The 16,697-nt window shown below is 39.8% G+C and overlaps 1 protein-coding gene and 1 long non-coding RNA gene across 20 annotated transcripts in view; one reads left to right on the forward strand and one right to left on the reverse strand.

The window, feature by feature from the left end:
• Positions 1–8,757, forward strand: part of LOC145538612 (uncharacterized) — a 36,746-nt gene extending 27,989 nt beyond the window's left edge. The window contains exons 2-3 of one of the 2 annotated variants that reach the window (XR_014077088.1): positions 7,641–7,961; positions 8,380–8,757. This is a non-coding gene — a long non-coding RNA (uncharacterized LOC145538612). The remainder of the gene's footprint in view (positions 1–7,640; positions 7,962–8,379) is intronic. The other variant, XR_014077087.1, reaches the window with a different exon arrangement.
• PLD1 (phospholipase D1) overlaps positions 1–16,697 on the reverse strand; it is a 214,146-nt gene that overhangs the window by 65,551 nt on the left and 131,898 nt on the right. For 9 of the 18 annotated variants that reach the window (XR_014077080.1, XM_081570921.1, XM_081570920.1 and 6 more), the window contains 5 exons: positions 15,714–15,927; positions 15,003–15,116; positions 9,388–9,516; positions 8,519–8,637; positions 6,378–6,491 (listed from right to left, as the gene is read on the reverse strand). Coding sequence is in view for 16 of the 18 variants with exons in the window: in XM_081570921.1 (XP_081427047.1) it covers positions 6,378–6,491; positions 8,519–8,637; positions 9,388–9,516; positions 15,003–15,116; positions 15,714–15,927 (690 nt within the window). In the remaining 2 variants the exon portion in view is untranslated. The remainder of the gene's footprint in view (positions 1–6,377; positions 6,492–8,518; positions 8,638–9,387; positions 9,517–15,002; positions 15,117–15,713; positions 15,928–16,697) is intronic. The other 9 variants (XR_014077081.1, XM_081570924.1, XM_081570926.1 and 6 more) reach the window with 1 other exon arrangement.

Genomic DNA, 16,697 nt, shown 5'->3' on the forward strand with positions numbered 1-16,697 from the left:
TGAAGGAAAACTTTCAAAACTTTCTTTGTATTTGTCCCTAGTTCCTGTTCTCTTACTGTAATGCTTTTATTCCCTATAAATCCAGTACATATCTTAATTCCTTTTTATTTGTCTGAGCTCCCAAGTCAATCACAGAACAAAAGTACTTTTTTTTTGTCTTTCATACAGAAGTTGGCCTCCATGTTGCAGCTCACAAGTGGCATGGGTCAGGGAGAGAAAAGAAGTGGTCAGATTATTGAGCCTCATTCTCCCAGTCTGTATTGAGAAGCACTGCAGGCAAGAAACTGCAGAAATGGACTTTGTTCAAGAATCTGCCTCAGGCTACCAAATTCTTCCATTTTTTTTTTTTTTTGGCCATGCTGCGCAGCTTGTGGGATCTTAGTTCTCTGACCAGGAATTGAACCTGGGCCCTCTGCAGTGAAAGTATGGCGTCCTAGCCACTGGATCACAGGGAATTTCAGGTTCTCCTTCTAAGAACCATTCACCTATAGTCAAGTGTCACCAACACACACATCACAGTATGTCATTATTCCGATAGGATGATCCTTTGGCCCAAGCAATAGTGAAAAGTTAAACTTGAGGGTGAAGGGATGGAAGAGAATATACTTTTTGAAGAACAAGACTTAAGGGGAGAGAAGTCCCAGGAAAAAACATATAGTCAAGGGCTCTTGGAAGCCAGAATGAAGCAAAAGGAGAAATGGGGCTGGATTTGGGTCTGCAGCCACAAAGGACAATCTCAAAAGGCAAACATGCTATGCAGCTTTTCCTTACTGGGGCCCTTGGTGGTTGCAACCATCCTGGGGCTTACTGGAGACAGTCTCTCTGCTGAGCAGCTATGGCCTCAGGCTCTGGAATCAGACTGCTAAAAATCCAGTTTCATCCCCTCCATTACTCATTGTGTTATTTTAATCTCTCAAAGCCTTAAGTTTCCTCATATGTAAAAATAAGGGGTCAAAGAGAACACAATTTATAGACTGGTAAGTATAAAATGAGATAATCCACAAATCAGTGCAATGCTGGGCACAGGGTAAACACTCTCCGTTCATGTGGATTCAGCCAGCCAAGACCTACAGCGACATGCACAGAAATCTCACCATATGAGGACCCGGTCTGTAAATGGAAAACAGCTTCCAGGTTAAGAAACCTCCTTAGAAATGTCAAGTGGCTATTTTCCCCTCTTTCCTAGTATCTACTTTGTTCTATCAGTGTACAAAACATTTTGCTGTTCTTTGAAACATTGATTCCTACACTGACATCCTTTGGAGTGTCATTTGGACATTTTCCCCAAGTGGAAGAGCAAATTCTTCCAATCATATAATTGGAAAACCATTTACATTTGCCTGTATATATTTTTCCTTTTCTTTTAATAGACAGATTGAAGACATGGCTCCAGTGGATTATTTCCCTCACTTTCGTAGGACTTCTTGGCAGTGACTGTCTAAGAAATGACTCTTCTACTATAAGCTGCCCAATTTAATAAAAGGTATTATTCCATGTATCAATTCCACATTGATGCTAATTTGGCATTAAGCACTTTCTTTTATCTTAATAGACAGGTCAGATTTCTTCTGTCTTGGTCATTTATTGTAAATGGCAATGATAGCATTCAGGAACCTAGTTTGTTCTTTTTAGGGAGAAAACAAGTTCTTGTATAAACTCTGCGCATAAGCAGTTTCAGAATCATCTTTCCTCCCACCTGCCTCCCCATGCCTTTTTCCTGCTATGTCTTGTCCAGGCGCTCTCGGCAAGCTTTGGGAACACGCAGCACTGAGGGGAAACAACCGAGATTATTTAAGTGTCAGTGGAAGTAGCTGAAGTCAAATCTCAGGACTGGGTGACTTTTTTTAGAAGCAGAAATTCATGCTGGTGGGGGCAGGTCTCCATTCTGCCTGCTGGAGCTATAGTCTCCTTGGCTGGCTGTGACAGTCACCTGCAACAGCTGTGTATATAGCTGGAATTACCAGTAGTATGTGCCTCAGGGTGATTTGGCTTAACATTTTTGTGTTAAAAAATCAGAGAACCCAGTTCTCTTCTGCAGATGAAAGAGCAGCATGAATTTCTTTACCTTATTGTATCCAATGTTTTTTTTCTCCATTTCAACATACATGGTACAAACGGTGTAAAGATTTTTGTATCCAGAACTAACCTGTGACCCATCCAGAGAAATGTCAACTTCTTCACTGCAAACTTTTGAAAACACTAGGGAATGTCTGAAGGTTGTAGCTAATACTGACATAATTCAAACAAGGGTATTCTTCTAGGTGATTTGCATGGATTAATTTCTTTAACTATCACCACAACCCTATGAGACAGGTACTATTCTGATCTCTGTTTTAAAGATGAAGGAAATGCATTCAGAGAGGTGAAATAATTGTCCCAAGGTTATACAGCTCGTATGTAGTGAAACAGAAACTTGAATACAGTCCGACTCTAGAATCTGCCCCTTACCCTTGCTATATTACATCACTCCTTTTCAGTTAAGTAAGCTTGTCTCTAAATTACATTATGAACAACAAACTATGTTAAAAAAAAAAAAAAACAGCTATGTTAAAATCAATGTTAAAAAGAATAAACCTAAGGAAGAATTTTATTCAATTTCTCAAATAGTCATTTGTCTATTGCCACATGGTAGCTGAGAGAGAGGAAGATTTGAAAATATGACAACAAATTCTTTAAAAATTAAGTAGCCTCCTACACAGCAGGTCCTAACTCTCTGCTGTCTTCTGGATTCTCTGGAAAACCAAGGATTGACTAGGCTATTGTTTTCAACCTCTAAGCACTAGACGTTCATAACTTGACAACAATGTCTAGAACAAGATGAATAATGTTTACAGCCAGTAAGTAATGTGAAGTGAAACAATGCTGTGGTCAGAACTTTGCAGAAAAGGAGAAATGGAGCAGTATAATTTTCTTTCTTTTCCTCAGTGTCTGGTCCTCTCAGATTTTCCTGTCTTCAAAAAGACACACTTGTCTGGCCATACCCACTACCCACTGTTTTCACAACTGGAGTTATTTTGGCAGTTCTGAAAACATCTACTAGCAACCAGTAGATGTTTTGTGAGGTCTAAAGCTTTTAAACAATGGAGGAATCTTCTTTAAGAAAAAGAACGCCAATGTATAAATACAAAATTAGTGTATTCTAGGGTTTATTATAGCAATCTCTTTACTTGTCTCCTTGTTTTCATTCTCTTCCTAGTATTGCACGTTTTCACATGTATAAATTTTAGGTCTCAAAATGTGTTTGTTTGGAAAAATTGAAATAGACATGTCATAAAATGAGAGATCCTACATCAGTTAAGCTCGGGAAATGCACATAGTATATTTAGTCTTAGCGATTCCATGATGTACACACCAGCATCACAAAGGCACTGAGAAGTCCTATATTTTAAAAATCTGCAAAAACTTATCTGCTCATGGAAACCTTTTTTTGTGGAATAGCTACTAGCATTTCACAGGCAAAACCCAATTTGGGAAACTCTGATCTAGGTTCAGTTCAGTTCAGTCACTCAGTCGTGTCCGACTCTTTGCAACCTCATGGACTGCAGCATGCCAGACTTCCCTGTCCATCACCAACTCCTGGAGCTTACTCAAATTCATGTCCATAGAGTCAGTGATGCCATCCAACCATCTCATCCTCTGCCTTCATAAAACATTCATATGTCATGTTTCCTCTCAGATGACCAAAAAAAGTCCACAGTTCACTAATACCTCCAGGATCAGGTTGAAATGAACAAGACCAGCACTTCAGGGCACCCCCAATCTGGCCATATGCTGTCTGAACCTTATCTACTACCTCTTCAAGAGCAAATGGTTTGCCATAGTGGTTCTACCTTCTTATTCCTTAGAGGGGACACCCAGCTCTGTCCCTCTCATTCACCAACTGCTCATGGCACACTGGTCTGCACTCTCAAGACTTGCGTTTGTCCTAAACCACAACTCGCCTTGTTAACTCAGTTCTTTAACATTAGAGCTTTCTCTCTCTCAGCTAACTCTTTTCCAAAAGGAGGCAGAGAACTCCTTTTGTCTGCTTCCTCGGTATCCAGGTGTGCACTGATGATCTGGCTGTGCAAAAAGATGGCACTTGAAAGGCATAGACTGGCTGAGTAAATGAATTAATGAGTCAGTGAGCCTTGGTAAACTCCAGGCAGCTTGGGCATTCAGGGATGAACATGTGAGTATATAAGAAGAGGTCACTGATCTAGCTTCATTTCTACCACAACATCCCACGATACAGAGAAGGTGAACCAGGGCAGGAGCTTCGTAGGATGGACATGCAGAGCATCTATCTGTCTCATCAGGGCAGCAGGATGAGAATATGTAAAACAGGCCTGTACCAAAGGCATCAGAAGACATATGTATATGCAAACACTAGGATAAAACATCTTCTGCTAATCATAAAAATACACAATGCCCGGCAATATCTTTTCAACAGATGCTTAATTAGTATCTTCTAACTTTGGTAAGTTGATCACTGAGTCAATTTTAATGTCATCTCAAATATTTAATTAAACTCTCTTGTTTTCTTAATATCAAGGCTCCTATTTTATCTTATAGGTAACTTTTTTCCCTCTAAGTAGAATAAAATTAAACACATTCATAAAATATTCATTAGTTTACATATGAGTGCATATCTATCTGTGCTTCTAAGTTTAAATTAGTTTTCTCCTTTATCCTGGGATGACTATTTGCTGTAGATAATTCTCTTAAGTGATTTATCTTTTTGCTTGTTTTATTATTTGATCTATGGTTTGAAATGTTTTTTTATGTCTTATATACACACACCTCTACTTGCACACAGTACAAAGTAACTAATTCAGGCATTTCATTTATTTCATTTAGGTGTTAGAATCCATGTCAGAATTATAAAAATCCATAATAGTAATGTCAGCAGCAGACTACTGGATCTTTACTTAAACAATAGTTTTTAAAAATTTGGTATGTGTATTTATTGTGAAATGATTAGCACAAGTGAGTTAACATCCATAACTTCACATATTTACAAAATTTTTTTCTTGTGATAAGAACTTTTAAGCTGTATTCCCTAAAAAGTGAAAATGTTAGTCCCTCAGCTGTGTCTGACTTGTTGTAACTCCATGGACTGTAGCCCATCAGGCCCCTCTGTCCATGGAATTCTCCAGGCAAGAATATTGGAGTGGGCTGCCATTTCCTTCTCCAGGGGATCTTCTCAAACCAGGAATCAAACCTGGTCTTGCATTGTGGTCTTCCCTGGTGGCTCAGCGGTAAAGAATCTGCCTGCAATGCAGGAGACCCAGGTTTGATCCCTGGGTTGGGAAGATCCCTTGGAGGAGGGCATGGCAACCCACTCCAGTATACTTGCCTAGAGGATCCCATGGACAGAGGGGCCTGGCAGGCTAGTCCATGGGGTTGCAAAGAGTCAGACACAACTGAAGTGATTAAGCAGCAGCTGCAGCTCCTGCATTGCAGGAGGATTCTTTATCATCTGAGCCACCAGGGAAGCCCTGTACTCCCTTAGCAACTTTCAAACATACAATACAGTGTTGTTTACTACAGTCACCACGTTGTACAGTACATCCCGAGGACTTTTAATTAAGAGTAAAACTGGAAGTCTGTACTTTTGACCACTGTCACCCACTTCTCAACCCCTCCCACCCCACCCTTTGTCTCTAGCAAACACCAATCTCTTCTGTACTTAAACAATACTTTTGATGTAGATAGTGATGACTTTGAATAAAAGGCAATGCCAAGGTGGCCAATCCTAGATCTGTCCCTGCATGATCTCAAGATACTTGAGCTGGAGGTAGTCCAGGGAGCAGATTGGGCAACAATGGATGGGACTAGGATTTCAAGCTCCAGCACTACTGATAACCCTCAATGACCATGGGCAAGTTTCAAAGTTTCACTGGGTCTTAATTTTCTTATTTGTAATTTGAGAACGTTGGACTGCATGTGGTCAAATTTTGTGCCTCTAATAAGCAAACTTCTCATCCTTTTAAAAGTGCCTCTAAAAGGTATTTGGTTAATTAAGGAACAAAAATTAGATTGAACTATAGCTTCCAAGATGCTAAGTTTCAACCAAATTCCTAGTACTTCAGTAGTATCAGTCCCAGGGTTGCTAGGTAACATGTTGCTAGAGTCAATTCAGAAGGACTTACAAGACAAGCCACTCCTTGAGTGGATTTTTCTAAAGACATGTATTTATTACATTTATATAAGAGTTTTAAGAAGAAGATAAATTGAATACATTTAAAATTGAAAATATAATACTAAATTTTAAAAGGTCTATTCAGATTTGTTTTGGAGTTGTCTGTTTTAAAAAACTTGAAGCCAATAGGCATTTAGTCTATATGAGTGATTGTACCCAGTAGTACTTCATGAAAAACAAAAACCAGACTTACCTGTATGTTAGCATGGACAGACCCGGGCACTTGGTATTTCAACTCGTGGGCTGTTGCTTGAGATTTTGGAAGCAGAAAAGGATAAGAAAGGGACCGATATTTTGGCTTCATAATCTAAAATAAAGAGAAACAGTTAAAAAAGATTCAAATGAAAAAATAATTCCGGTCTTCCTTATTTTGTGATTATAAAAGATATATAGGTTCATTTGAAAAAGAAAAATAAATATTAACAGTGGGTGTTTCCAGCTGAAGAGACAACAGATTATTTATTTATGTTTTCTATTTCCCAGAGGCAGAAAACTCCTTTGTTCCTTCTTTTACCTTTTGGGGTGAGCAGTGAAAGTGAAAGTCATTTAGTCATGTCCGACTCATCGTGACCCCATGGACTACACAGTCCATGGAATTCTCCAGGCCAGAATACTGGAGTGGGTAGCCGTTCCCTTCTTCAGAGGATCTTCCCAACCCAGGGATTGAACCCAGGTCTCCCACACTGTAGGCGGATTCTTTACCAGCTGAGCCAATAGGGAAGCCCAAGAATACTGGAGTGGGTAGCCTATCCCTTCTCCAGGGGATCCTCCTGATCCAGGAATCAAACTGGGGTCTCCTGCATTGCAGGAAGATTCTTTACCAACTGAGCTATTACTTCACATTTTTAAAGAAAAGTTAAATTCTAAAACTGTAGAAGAATACAATTGCAAAAATGGGATTATTTTATAAACCGATTTTTAACTATGTTCTAGATATCTCATAACAGCAACAAATCACTATAGGCCATTTTTAAAATAACTTCATAGTAAAATGTCATGGAACAATCATAATTTGTTTAATAAAGTTCTATTAATGAGGATTTCAGTTATTTCTCATTTTATATGAATTATTAGATACAATGTCAAAATAAATTACTCACTGAATAACTTCTTTAGCTTAAATACCTGAAATTGTTTTCTGAGTCAAAGGTTACATACTTTTAAAATTTTTTTGCAATTATACCAATTTATCCTCCCAGGAATAGGGTATAAGAGCATCAAAGATCCTGAATCCAATTGTGGGTTTCTGCAGAGTGTTTAACTTTGCCAGTCCAACAGGTTAAAAATAATATCCCTTTATTTATTCCTCCACTCACCTCTAAATTCTCGATAAAAATATTTCCACTATTTCTAAGAGCTCCCACTAACTGTTTATAACGTAAATTAAGTGAAAAAATAAGGTGACACTCTAATTAACAAAACTAAATTTTTTCCCAAATTATCTCCGAACTATCAGGAGGAAATGCCTCATCACAATTTAAAATAAATGAAGGGGAATCTTAATAACACCAAGATGATAGGCACTTAACTTGTGAGTATTAGGTCAAATTTTAATGAAGGCATCTTATGAAAGAAGACAAAATCTGGAGGAAAGAGAAATGGCTCCATCTTCTCATATTGCTCACTTTGCTCAGAACTTCCTCTCAGAAGCCTGTGCCAACATGGACCCAGAGCAGTGCCAGGATTGCAAGGACTTGCAAGCTGCAGCTCTCACCTGAACGAGGGTCCCATCCCCGCTACAGTAGCTCAACAGCCCTCCACGTGACTATCAACTCAGGTGAGATGCTTAAACTGGGAGTCCCAGGTTAATGGGGAGAAGGCAATGGCACCCCAATCCAGTACTCTTGCCTGGAAAATCCCATGGACGGAGGAGCCTGGTAGGCTGCAGTCCATGGGGTCGCTAAGAGTCGGACACAACTGAGCGACTTCACTTTCCCTTTTCACTTTCCTGTGTTGGAGAAGGAAATGGCAACCCACTCCAGTGTTCTTGCCTGGAGAATCCCAGGGATGGGGGCGCCTGCTGGGCTGCCGTCTATGGGGTTGCACAGAGTCAGACACGACTGAAGCGACTGAGCAGCAGCAGCAGCAGCAGGTTAATGGTTAAACCATAGTTTGTGATGGTAGCACCATCCCTCTGCCCTCTGAATTATTTGTGGAGGAAAAGCTCAGGAATTTTTTTTTTCTCTTTTGCCCAGAGTCCCAGGTGCTCTGACAACCAGCCACTCAACAGTGGGTAAAGCGGCACAGCTGTGACCACGTCAGCCCCTTCTCGCCTCCTCTTCCTGGCCTGTCCCTCTACTCGTGGAATGAATCATGCTAAAACCACCCATGTACCTTCGTGAAGTTCCAGCGCTGGATGAAGTGACGGGCCACGTCGCGAGCTGCCTTCCCGTGGACTGCAGAGGCTATGTCATGCCATGGCATCCGGGGGGTGGAGTGCCTGTCAATGAAATCTGCCCAGGTGCACCAGGCAAGGATCCACACTAACTTCTGTGCCAACAAAGCACACAAGCCATCTGACCCCAGCTCTGACCCCAACTATGATACATAGAAAAAAAAAGTGGTGATGTCCACGATGTGTATATTTCTTGACTTGGATAGAATAATACCTTTATAGCCAAGGGAAGCATAGATCTCACATTGAGGAACATAGTCCCTATGCACCTCTCCCAATATGAAGTTTCCATTCCACTATTAGATAATCACTGAGAAAGGAAGATGTGAGTTGGTACAAATTATCTAAAGATATAAATGTAATATTACATTTTCCTCTTCTATTCTGTTGAAATAATGTCAAGCTATGTGTGGACTGCCATTTCTAGTTCCTGTTCAGTGTGCAAGCACTTAGATAATCTGAAATGTGTTATTTTAATGTTGGAAGATGAAGATGATAAGCAGAAAAAAGGAGATCATCAAAGGAAGGGAAACATCTCCTGGAGAATTACAGATTATGATGCCTAAAATATGCTTATATGCAACCTGGAGATTTCAAACAAGTAAGCTATATTTCATTTTCTTTTCTTACTATACTTACAAGGAAAAACCCTTAAGTATATGACTAAATCATGGTCTCCAATGTTTCACCAAATGTTCAAAACAAAATACAACAAAACAAGATATTAGATCATGCACATGCATACTTGTTGAGATACTAACAAGGAAAAGACAAAATATGCGCAGCCACCCACTACCATGGTACTCACCAGCAAAAGGTTTATCGAGTTGAACCCAGTCTTTGAAGACGAAATTGCAGTAGTCCTTTCCATGCCAGAATCTGGTTTCCCCATGTAGCTCTCCCACACGTGTCTGTACACTTCGGAGGGAAGCTGTGTCTGTAAATGCAGCAAGACTCACTCAAAGGCTGTGGTTCAGGCGGGCCCCAGAGAGGGAGGCTCACCTCTCGTTTATTAACACCTAAACCCTTCCTAACTTTTCTTCTTAAGCCTCATAACCAGGGCGGCATGGGTTCATTCCATCTGAGACTGTGGGCTGGCTAGGTAGTTGGGGCTATAACCAGGTTCATCATTTGACAATGAAATTTAATATTCTCATCATCTACCAGATCACTGGAAGAATGGATCACAGGGTTAACTTTCTGGGTGAGAGCAGTAAAGCCAGGTCTGCTGGAGGAACATGAGATGCCTAGGCCATAAAGAAGTCATGTGCTCAACCAATATGGTGCATATCTAATGTGTAATTCTTGTCTTTTGCATTTCAAAATGCAAGAACCTCAAATTAGCAGACAGTGGTGTTCTAGCCCTGGAATTGACTAGCTAAGTGACACTGAGCTTCACCCTTTTGGGTCAGAAATCCTTTATGTACAAAAGGAAGAATTTGGCCCAGCTATCATCTAAGATCTTTTGGGCTCTAACATTCTATATTTCTATAATTATAAATGACACCCATAAAATTTCATAACAATAGAAGAAGCTTACAATCACACAGGCGCAAAAGCAGCATCTACTGCAGTATTTCACAAAGAGCTTTGTCAGGAACATTTTCGGTTCAGTAAATAAATTAAATAAATTAAATAGTTTGTACATTTATGGGATATGCTGATCACAAAGACAGCTAAGCAGGGAACTAGCAGAACTACAAACCACAAAATGCAGTGCTTGGCACAAAAGAGACACTTAACCATCAGACACTGGATGAAAAACATCTGTTGAGTGAATAAATGGTACCACATACAGAAGCCAGAGTAAATATTGGACTGGTCCCCTTATCACCATACTGCCCCAGATGTGTCCTTCCAAAAATGCAGATTCCTTATTTAAAAGCCTTCTAGGATGACCTGCCTACAGAGGGTCAAGTCCTCAGGGTTTAGTGTTCAGAGACAGCTCTTCTTAAACTGCTGCCAATCTCTCTTTCTCATCCTCATTTTCCCCACACAACCCAGGCCCCAGGCACACCACTGTTCTCACTGATTGTGACAGGCCTTGTCTGTCATGCAGCCAGCACATGATTCCTTCAGCCTGGAATGTTCTTCCCACCCTCTTGGTCTGACTTCCTCATCATCCTTCAAGAGCCGCATTAGCTGTCACCTGTCCTAGAGACACTCCCCATATCCCAGCAGGGAGAGGCTGTGGAACCATTCATAGCTGCACACCCCAGGGCCCCTGACTCTGTGACTCATCTGTCCCTCCCTGTCCGCCACTCACTCATCTATAAACTCAGGGGTGGGGAGTGCATCGCCTCAGCGCCTGGTGTAGCTCCTGGCATTCAGTAGGCAATCAATAATAAGTTGCAGAGTGAAAATTTTTAATCACAATCACTATGCACTCTGCTAGCATTCTATCTCAAACTGAATAATTAACCTCCAAAGTTATTGACATTTTCTGTAAAAGAAAAATGTCTTGAAGTGCTAACAATGAACAAAACTATATAATATTAAAAATTAGAATTCTATTCATTTCTCCCAGTGATTTATTTTCCTTTTCTCTGAAACTGAAAGGCCAAAGTACTGGTAGGTCTATTTGCTCACCTGTAGGCTCTTTATAGTAAGTATGGCACTTTACTAAAAAAAAAAAAAAAAAAACAACTAAAAACTAAAAAAAGGGAATAAAGAGAAGATAAATAGCAGGTCAATTCCAAAATAAAATTAAAAAATACATAAAATTTGTTTTCATCAGTTGAGAAACTTTGGGCTAAATGTTTACATATATACACATATACTTGTCTAAAAATTAACTTTCATCTAATAATCTGTTTTGACAAGAAAAACAAAGCAAATTCTTAGTCTCAGAAAATGATCTTGGTGCTAATTGAATTCAGTCTGCTCATAATTCAAATTTGGTTTTGGTCATGGCCTAAACCAGTGCAAATTAATCAGGGTCCTTCTCAGAACCAATGAAATATTAAGGTTAAGCAGAACCAAATCTTGCCAGTAGGATATTTCCCCCTGCTGAATCACTAAGGCACTAAGTTAGTAAAATATTTAATCCCAACAGTGCTCTACTATTTAATAGATAATAAGCTCTTTGAGAGCAAAAATAAGTGTTATGCAATGTACCATGGCATCCCTGAGAATGGAGTTGAGAAATGACTTAACTTGCTGTTCATTCTCCCTTATGGTTAAATATCTGAGTTTGAAACACTTGCCTCAACTAAATGACAAGAGTTATCTTCCCCATTAGCCATCTACTAAATCATGCTTAACAGGAAATCATCAGCAAACAGTTACTGAATATAAAAAGAATAAAATTCAACTCTTTTAAAATGACTATCAAGGAAACAATGTATTTGAAATTCTCCCTCTTGCAACATAGTTTTGAGAGGAGAAAAAAAAGTCTTGAGGATGGTTGACTGATTTTGGATTAAAATATATACTATAGAAATCTACCATAGTTAGTAATCACATTTGTGATGAGCTGATTTTACTCCACTTTTTTCTACTTAAAAACATGCAATGATCTGTGTGCACACTCTACTGATGTCTATACATCACCAGTAAGGTTCACTGGGAGCCCCATTCAGTGCGGCCTTTTGCATTCACGTGAAACATCGCAGAGAAGCTAACCCAGTTCATCCTTTCAGGAGAGGAAGTTATTAACTCAAGCAAACACTCCATTTCAAACTTATGATGAAGAGTCACTCTATGCTTAATTTGGGTTTCTAGTCCCAAAATTAAGACAATAAAGTTTAAGTCATTACATGATTTAAATGTAGAGCTGTGCTCTTTAAACTTCCTTCTCCATTAATAGTAGAACCTTACTTTTTCCCCCCAAAACAAATTCACATGGCAGTCCAATATATAAAACAATGTAAGTGGGATTTTTCTGGTTGAAGCAGGTAGCAATAAAGGTAGGAGGGGCCCAGGTCTTCAGTAGTATCCTCAAAGCTCCCTGAGAAACACCAGAATTTAAGGAACAGACTTGGTAAAGCACTGCTCCAGAAGAACTCAACTATTCTTTGGCTTTGGTTTTTAAGTAAGTGAACTTTTTTCATATTAAAAAGCTAAATTGGTAACTTAACACAGTTAATGGAAAGAGTCCTCTCGGTCACCCACAACCATGTCCAGTGCATCAGCCCATGCTGTCACCTCTACTTCAGGATGCATTCAGTACCTGCCTGCTCACGATCTGCCACCCTTGTCCGCTCTGACGAATAAGCTTGTAAAAAATGTTCGTCAGATCTTGTCTGGCCTTTGCTCAAGACCAGCTGATGACTTCCTTTTTCTACTCAAAGTATAAGGCAAAATTCTATAACCTACTCAACACTGTCCAACTATGCTCCTATCATTATCCCCAGCTCTCCCAACGTCAGCCATGCCTGGAAGTCGCCTGTCCCATCCTTTCTCACCACACTACTAGATCTACACTACTAGATCTGTCTACACTGGCTGATCTCCCTCCCCAAAGACATTCTCTTACCCACTTCTCTCCTTTTTGATCTTTGTCGAAAACTCATCTCAGTGGAAAAGCATTCTCTGATTCCCTCCTCGTATAAAACAGTCATTCCTTCCCTCTGCCCTTTCTCTCTTCCCCTGCTCTATTATTCTGTGTGATAATTCATACCACCTGACACACTGTGTTTGATGGTCTGTTTCTATATACAATTCCCATCCTCACTTTCCAACTAGACAAATGAATTTCATTTGTGTTGTTCATGCCATCCCTAGTACCCAGAACAATGACTGACTTATTACAGGAGTTCAGTAAGTACTTATTTAATGAACAAATGAGTCATACACATTTAGTTTTGTATGCCCACTTATAATTTTTAATGATTGTGCAATTCCATCAAGGGAATGGATTGCTCATTATGTTCTAGAAACATCCTCCATCCTCTCTTGGATATTTAGGGTGTTTACTATTTTTTCCTCTCTCTCTCTAAAAAAAACAAAAACACTGCACTTGATGTGTATCCAGTTTATTAAAGAGAGGATTTCCATCAACACCTAAAAACAACCATATTGCTGTCCCCAGCTCATGACTGTGGGAATCACCCCTTGAGTCTGCTATCAGCCTGAATTACTTAGTACTTATATTCTGCACCCAGCTTGCATCTTCTTTTCTACTTGCCTCCAATCCTGTTGTCAGCAATACTAACATTCGGTCCCCTCATTGCTCCATCTTAACTTCAGTCCTAACACAGCAAAGCCACATGCTGGAAATACAAAGCGATATCTGGACCTATTTGTAACCCTTATCTTTAAAGCCTGCCCCTGAATTCACCCCTGACCTGGCTCTCTGGACTTCCCAGCGCCCTGTCTCAGGGCTATGCCTCTCTATGGAGCACAGGAGTTACTGTGAGCTCTCCCTGAATCCATGTAAGCATCAAGGACTAGCTGTATGCTAAATAGATAAAATGTCTCCCCATATATGCTCTTCTCCATATTTTAATGGTATCAGTGTTGTTGAGATTTATGACATGCAAATGTATTTAACAGTTACATTGATGCTTAGCTCACTATAAATAGTCAATCACTTTAAAAATTGCAGGGTCCCCAGACTGAAGAATGCTTGAACCATTGCCCAAGGTCCAGCTTAGTGTTTAGGGTCATTAGCTCCTAACAGCCACAAGTGACTCCCATCCAGCCATGCTTGCTGGGCTCCATCTCAGCCACCTCCTAAACAGTACATAGAACTGTGGCCTTGAGAATTTAGCCAAAAGGTCCTGCTTTGGTCATCTGCATTTCTGCTAAATCACAAATCTGATTCATGATTTCTAGGAGGCTGAGAAAATGGAACTTCACTGGGCACGTTACTTATCATCTCTAACCCTTCATTTGTAAAAAGAAGATATCACTATTATAACCAAGCACCACAAGTGTTCCCGGCAGTGAGGGGAAGAGCCTGCACATGATAAAAGCTAGCTTACGTTTTACTGTGGTTGCTATTTACTATGATGAATGTGTGCATGCGTGCTAAGTCGCTTCAGTGGTGTCCAATTCTTTGTGACCTGATGGACTGTAGCCTGCCAGACCTCTCTGTCCATGGGATTTTCCAGGCAAGAATACTGGAGTGGGTTGCCATACTCTCCTCCAGGGGATCTTCCCAACCCAGGGATCAAACCCGCATCTCTTATGTCTCCTGCATTGGCAGGCGGGTTCTTTACCACTAGAGCCAGCTGAGAAGCCCATTATTTGTCCCTATATCTGATCTGTTGCCAAATTCCTCTTCACTCCCACCACATTTTAGGCCCTGATTAATTTATTCGAGCACCTCGTTCTTACAAAAACTTAGATCATCCTTTCTAATAATACATGCGGGGTAAAAACTGTGAGAACAGAGAGGCAATCCAGAAACACAGTCACTCTGCTCATGCAGCAAAAGCCGAAGCCTATGGAGATTCTGGCACTTCACACATCACTTACCAATGTTAGGTCTAGAAAGCCCCTGCTCAGACTCACTGGAAGAGCGAAAGAGTTTCAAGTGGGGCTTTAAACCATGGATTAAATTCTGACGACTCCTACAGTGATTACAATAACCTGGAGAAAGTTGAGAGTTCTTTTTTTACAAAGATATATATATATATATAAATATATACCAACATATATGAAGTTTTCTAAACTGGAAAGCAGGTTCAATCATTTTTAAAAGTAGGCAAGGCTATAAAATCAGTCACAAATTCTGTGCCACGGAAACTGTAGAGCTTTAAAGACAAATCTGAAAAGAAGAGTAAATGTACAAGATGTAGAAAATCTGATGTTTGAGGACAAAAGCTTGATGTATTTCGGGACAGGAAGAGATATGCAATCTCTGCTATGACAAATTTATAAAGTACACCTAATACTTTTCCTTCATAATTTGGCATTAGTTTAGAAATGCTTACTCATCCTGTGACCATTAGAAGCATGAATTGTGCATGTTATGAGTACTGATGTGAATAAAACAATAAATCTCCTCTACAATGAGGCAAACAGATGTCCCAAATGGTATGAGACCGAATAGGATGATATAATGACTTTTAAGCATTGCTTGCTTTACTCCATTATAGGTATAACGGTTCTGCAAACAGGGGTTCCGTGTCTGGCTATGGAGGAATAGAGTCGTCGAGATAAACTACAGGGCAGACAATGACTTACTGGAGGCGCTGTCAATGCTGCTGAGGCTGTCTGTGTCATGCAGATGGTGTCTGTGCAGCTGCCTGTAGAGACTGAATTTGGAGAACTTGCTGGGCTTTCCTATTCCTTTCAGTTTTGAATTTGCATCATCAGGAGGGTTCAGGATGGGCAGATCTTTATCAGATTCATTTTTATCTTTGAGGCATAAGGATTCCATAGATTCTGTTGTTTCAGCCTGAGAAAATTATTTAAAAAAAAAGAGAAATGAAAAGAAACTGCATAATATATGCTGCAATGTGGCCTTTTAATTCCAGTTTAAAGTTTACATGTGTTGCTGGCTCCCTAAAAGACACACAATAATGTGCGTGAGGTCACCTGCAAGGCAGTGGGGGGATTCTTGTGAGCTGTTTAAAGACTTTCAAAGGAACACCAGGAAGTCCATTACAGCTCCTCTTTCACTGCATCAAATTCTTGCAGTTTTATGCCAATTAACCTTAAGGTTTCAGATATAATTACAATGAGTTATACTCACTGTTGAGCTACTGAACTTCCTCTGATAAACATTAAGTAAGCGATGATTTTTCTGTCAATTATTTTCTCCATTACCTTTCCACTAAATCTCTATTTTCCCAGAAAAGTCACCAACATATACAGCAGAAAATAAGACGGAGGCCATCAAACTTTTTAATAAGTGAATTGATATTTTGGCAACCATCTGAGTTGAAATAATAAGTACACGAATATAGGCGTACAGAGATTTTGGCAGCTCTTGATTTGAAAGGTACGTTGAGGAGTTATTAACCTCCTGCTTTCAAACAGAATTCTCTAAATGTCTCCAGACTGACTTATCCTATTTTCATATGTCTGTAAGAAGGAAAATTTCAAAAACCTTGGCAGCGACTTGTAATAAGGCCGCTTACTCAAAGTACAATTGTGCTGCACATTTTTATGAACTTTTTTCCCCCAAATAGGAATTAAATCTTTAATTTAAATGGAAACCCAAGG

Source organism: Giraffa tippelskirchi, chromosome 2 (assembly GCF_054371585.1).
Source record: "Giraffa tippelskirchi isolate mGirTip1 chromosome 2, T2T-mGirTip1v1.2.pri, whole genome shotgun sequence".
Lineage (NCBI taxonomy): Eukaryota > Metazoa > Chordata > Mammalia > Artiodactyla > Giraffidae > Giraffa > Giraffa tippelskirchi.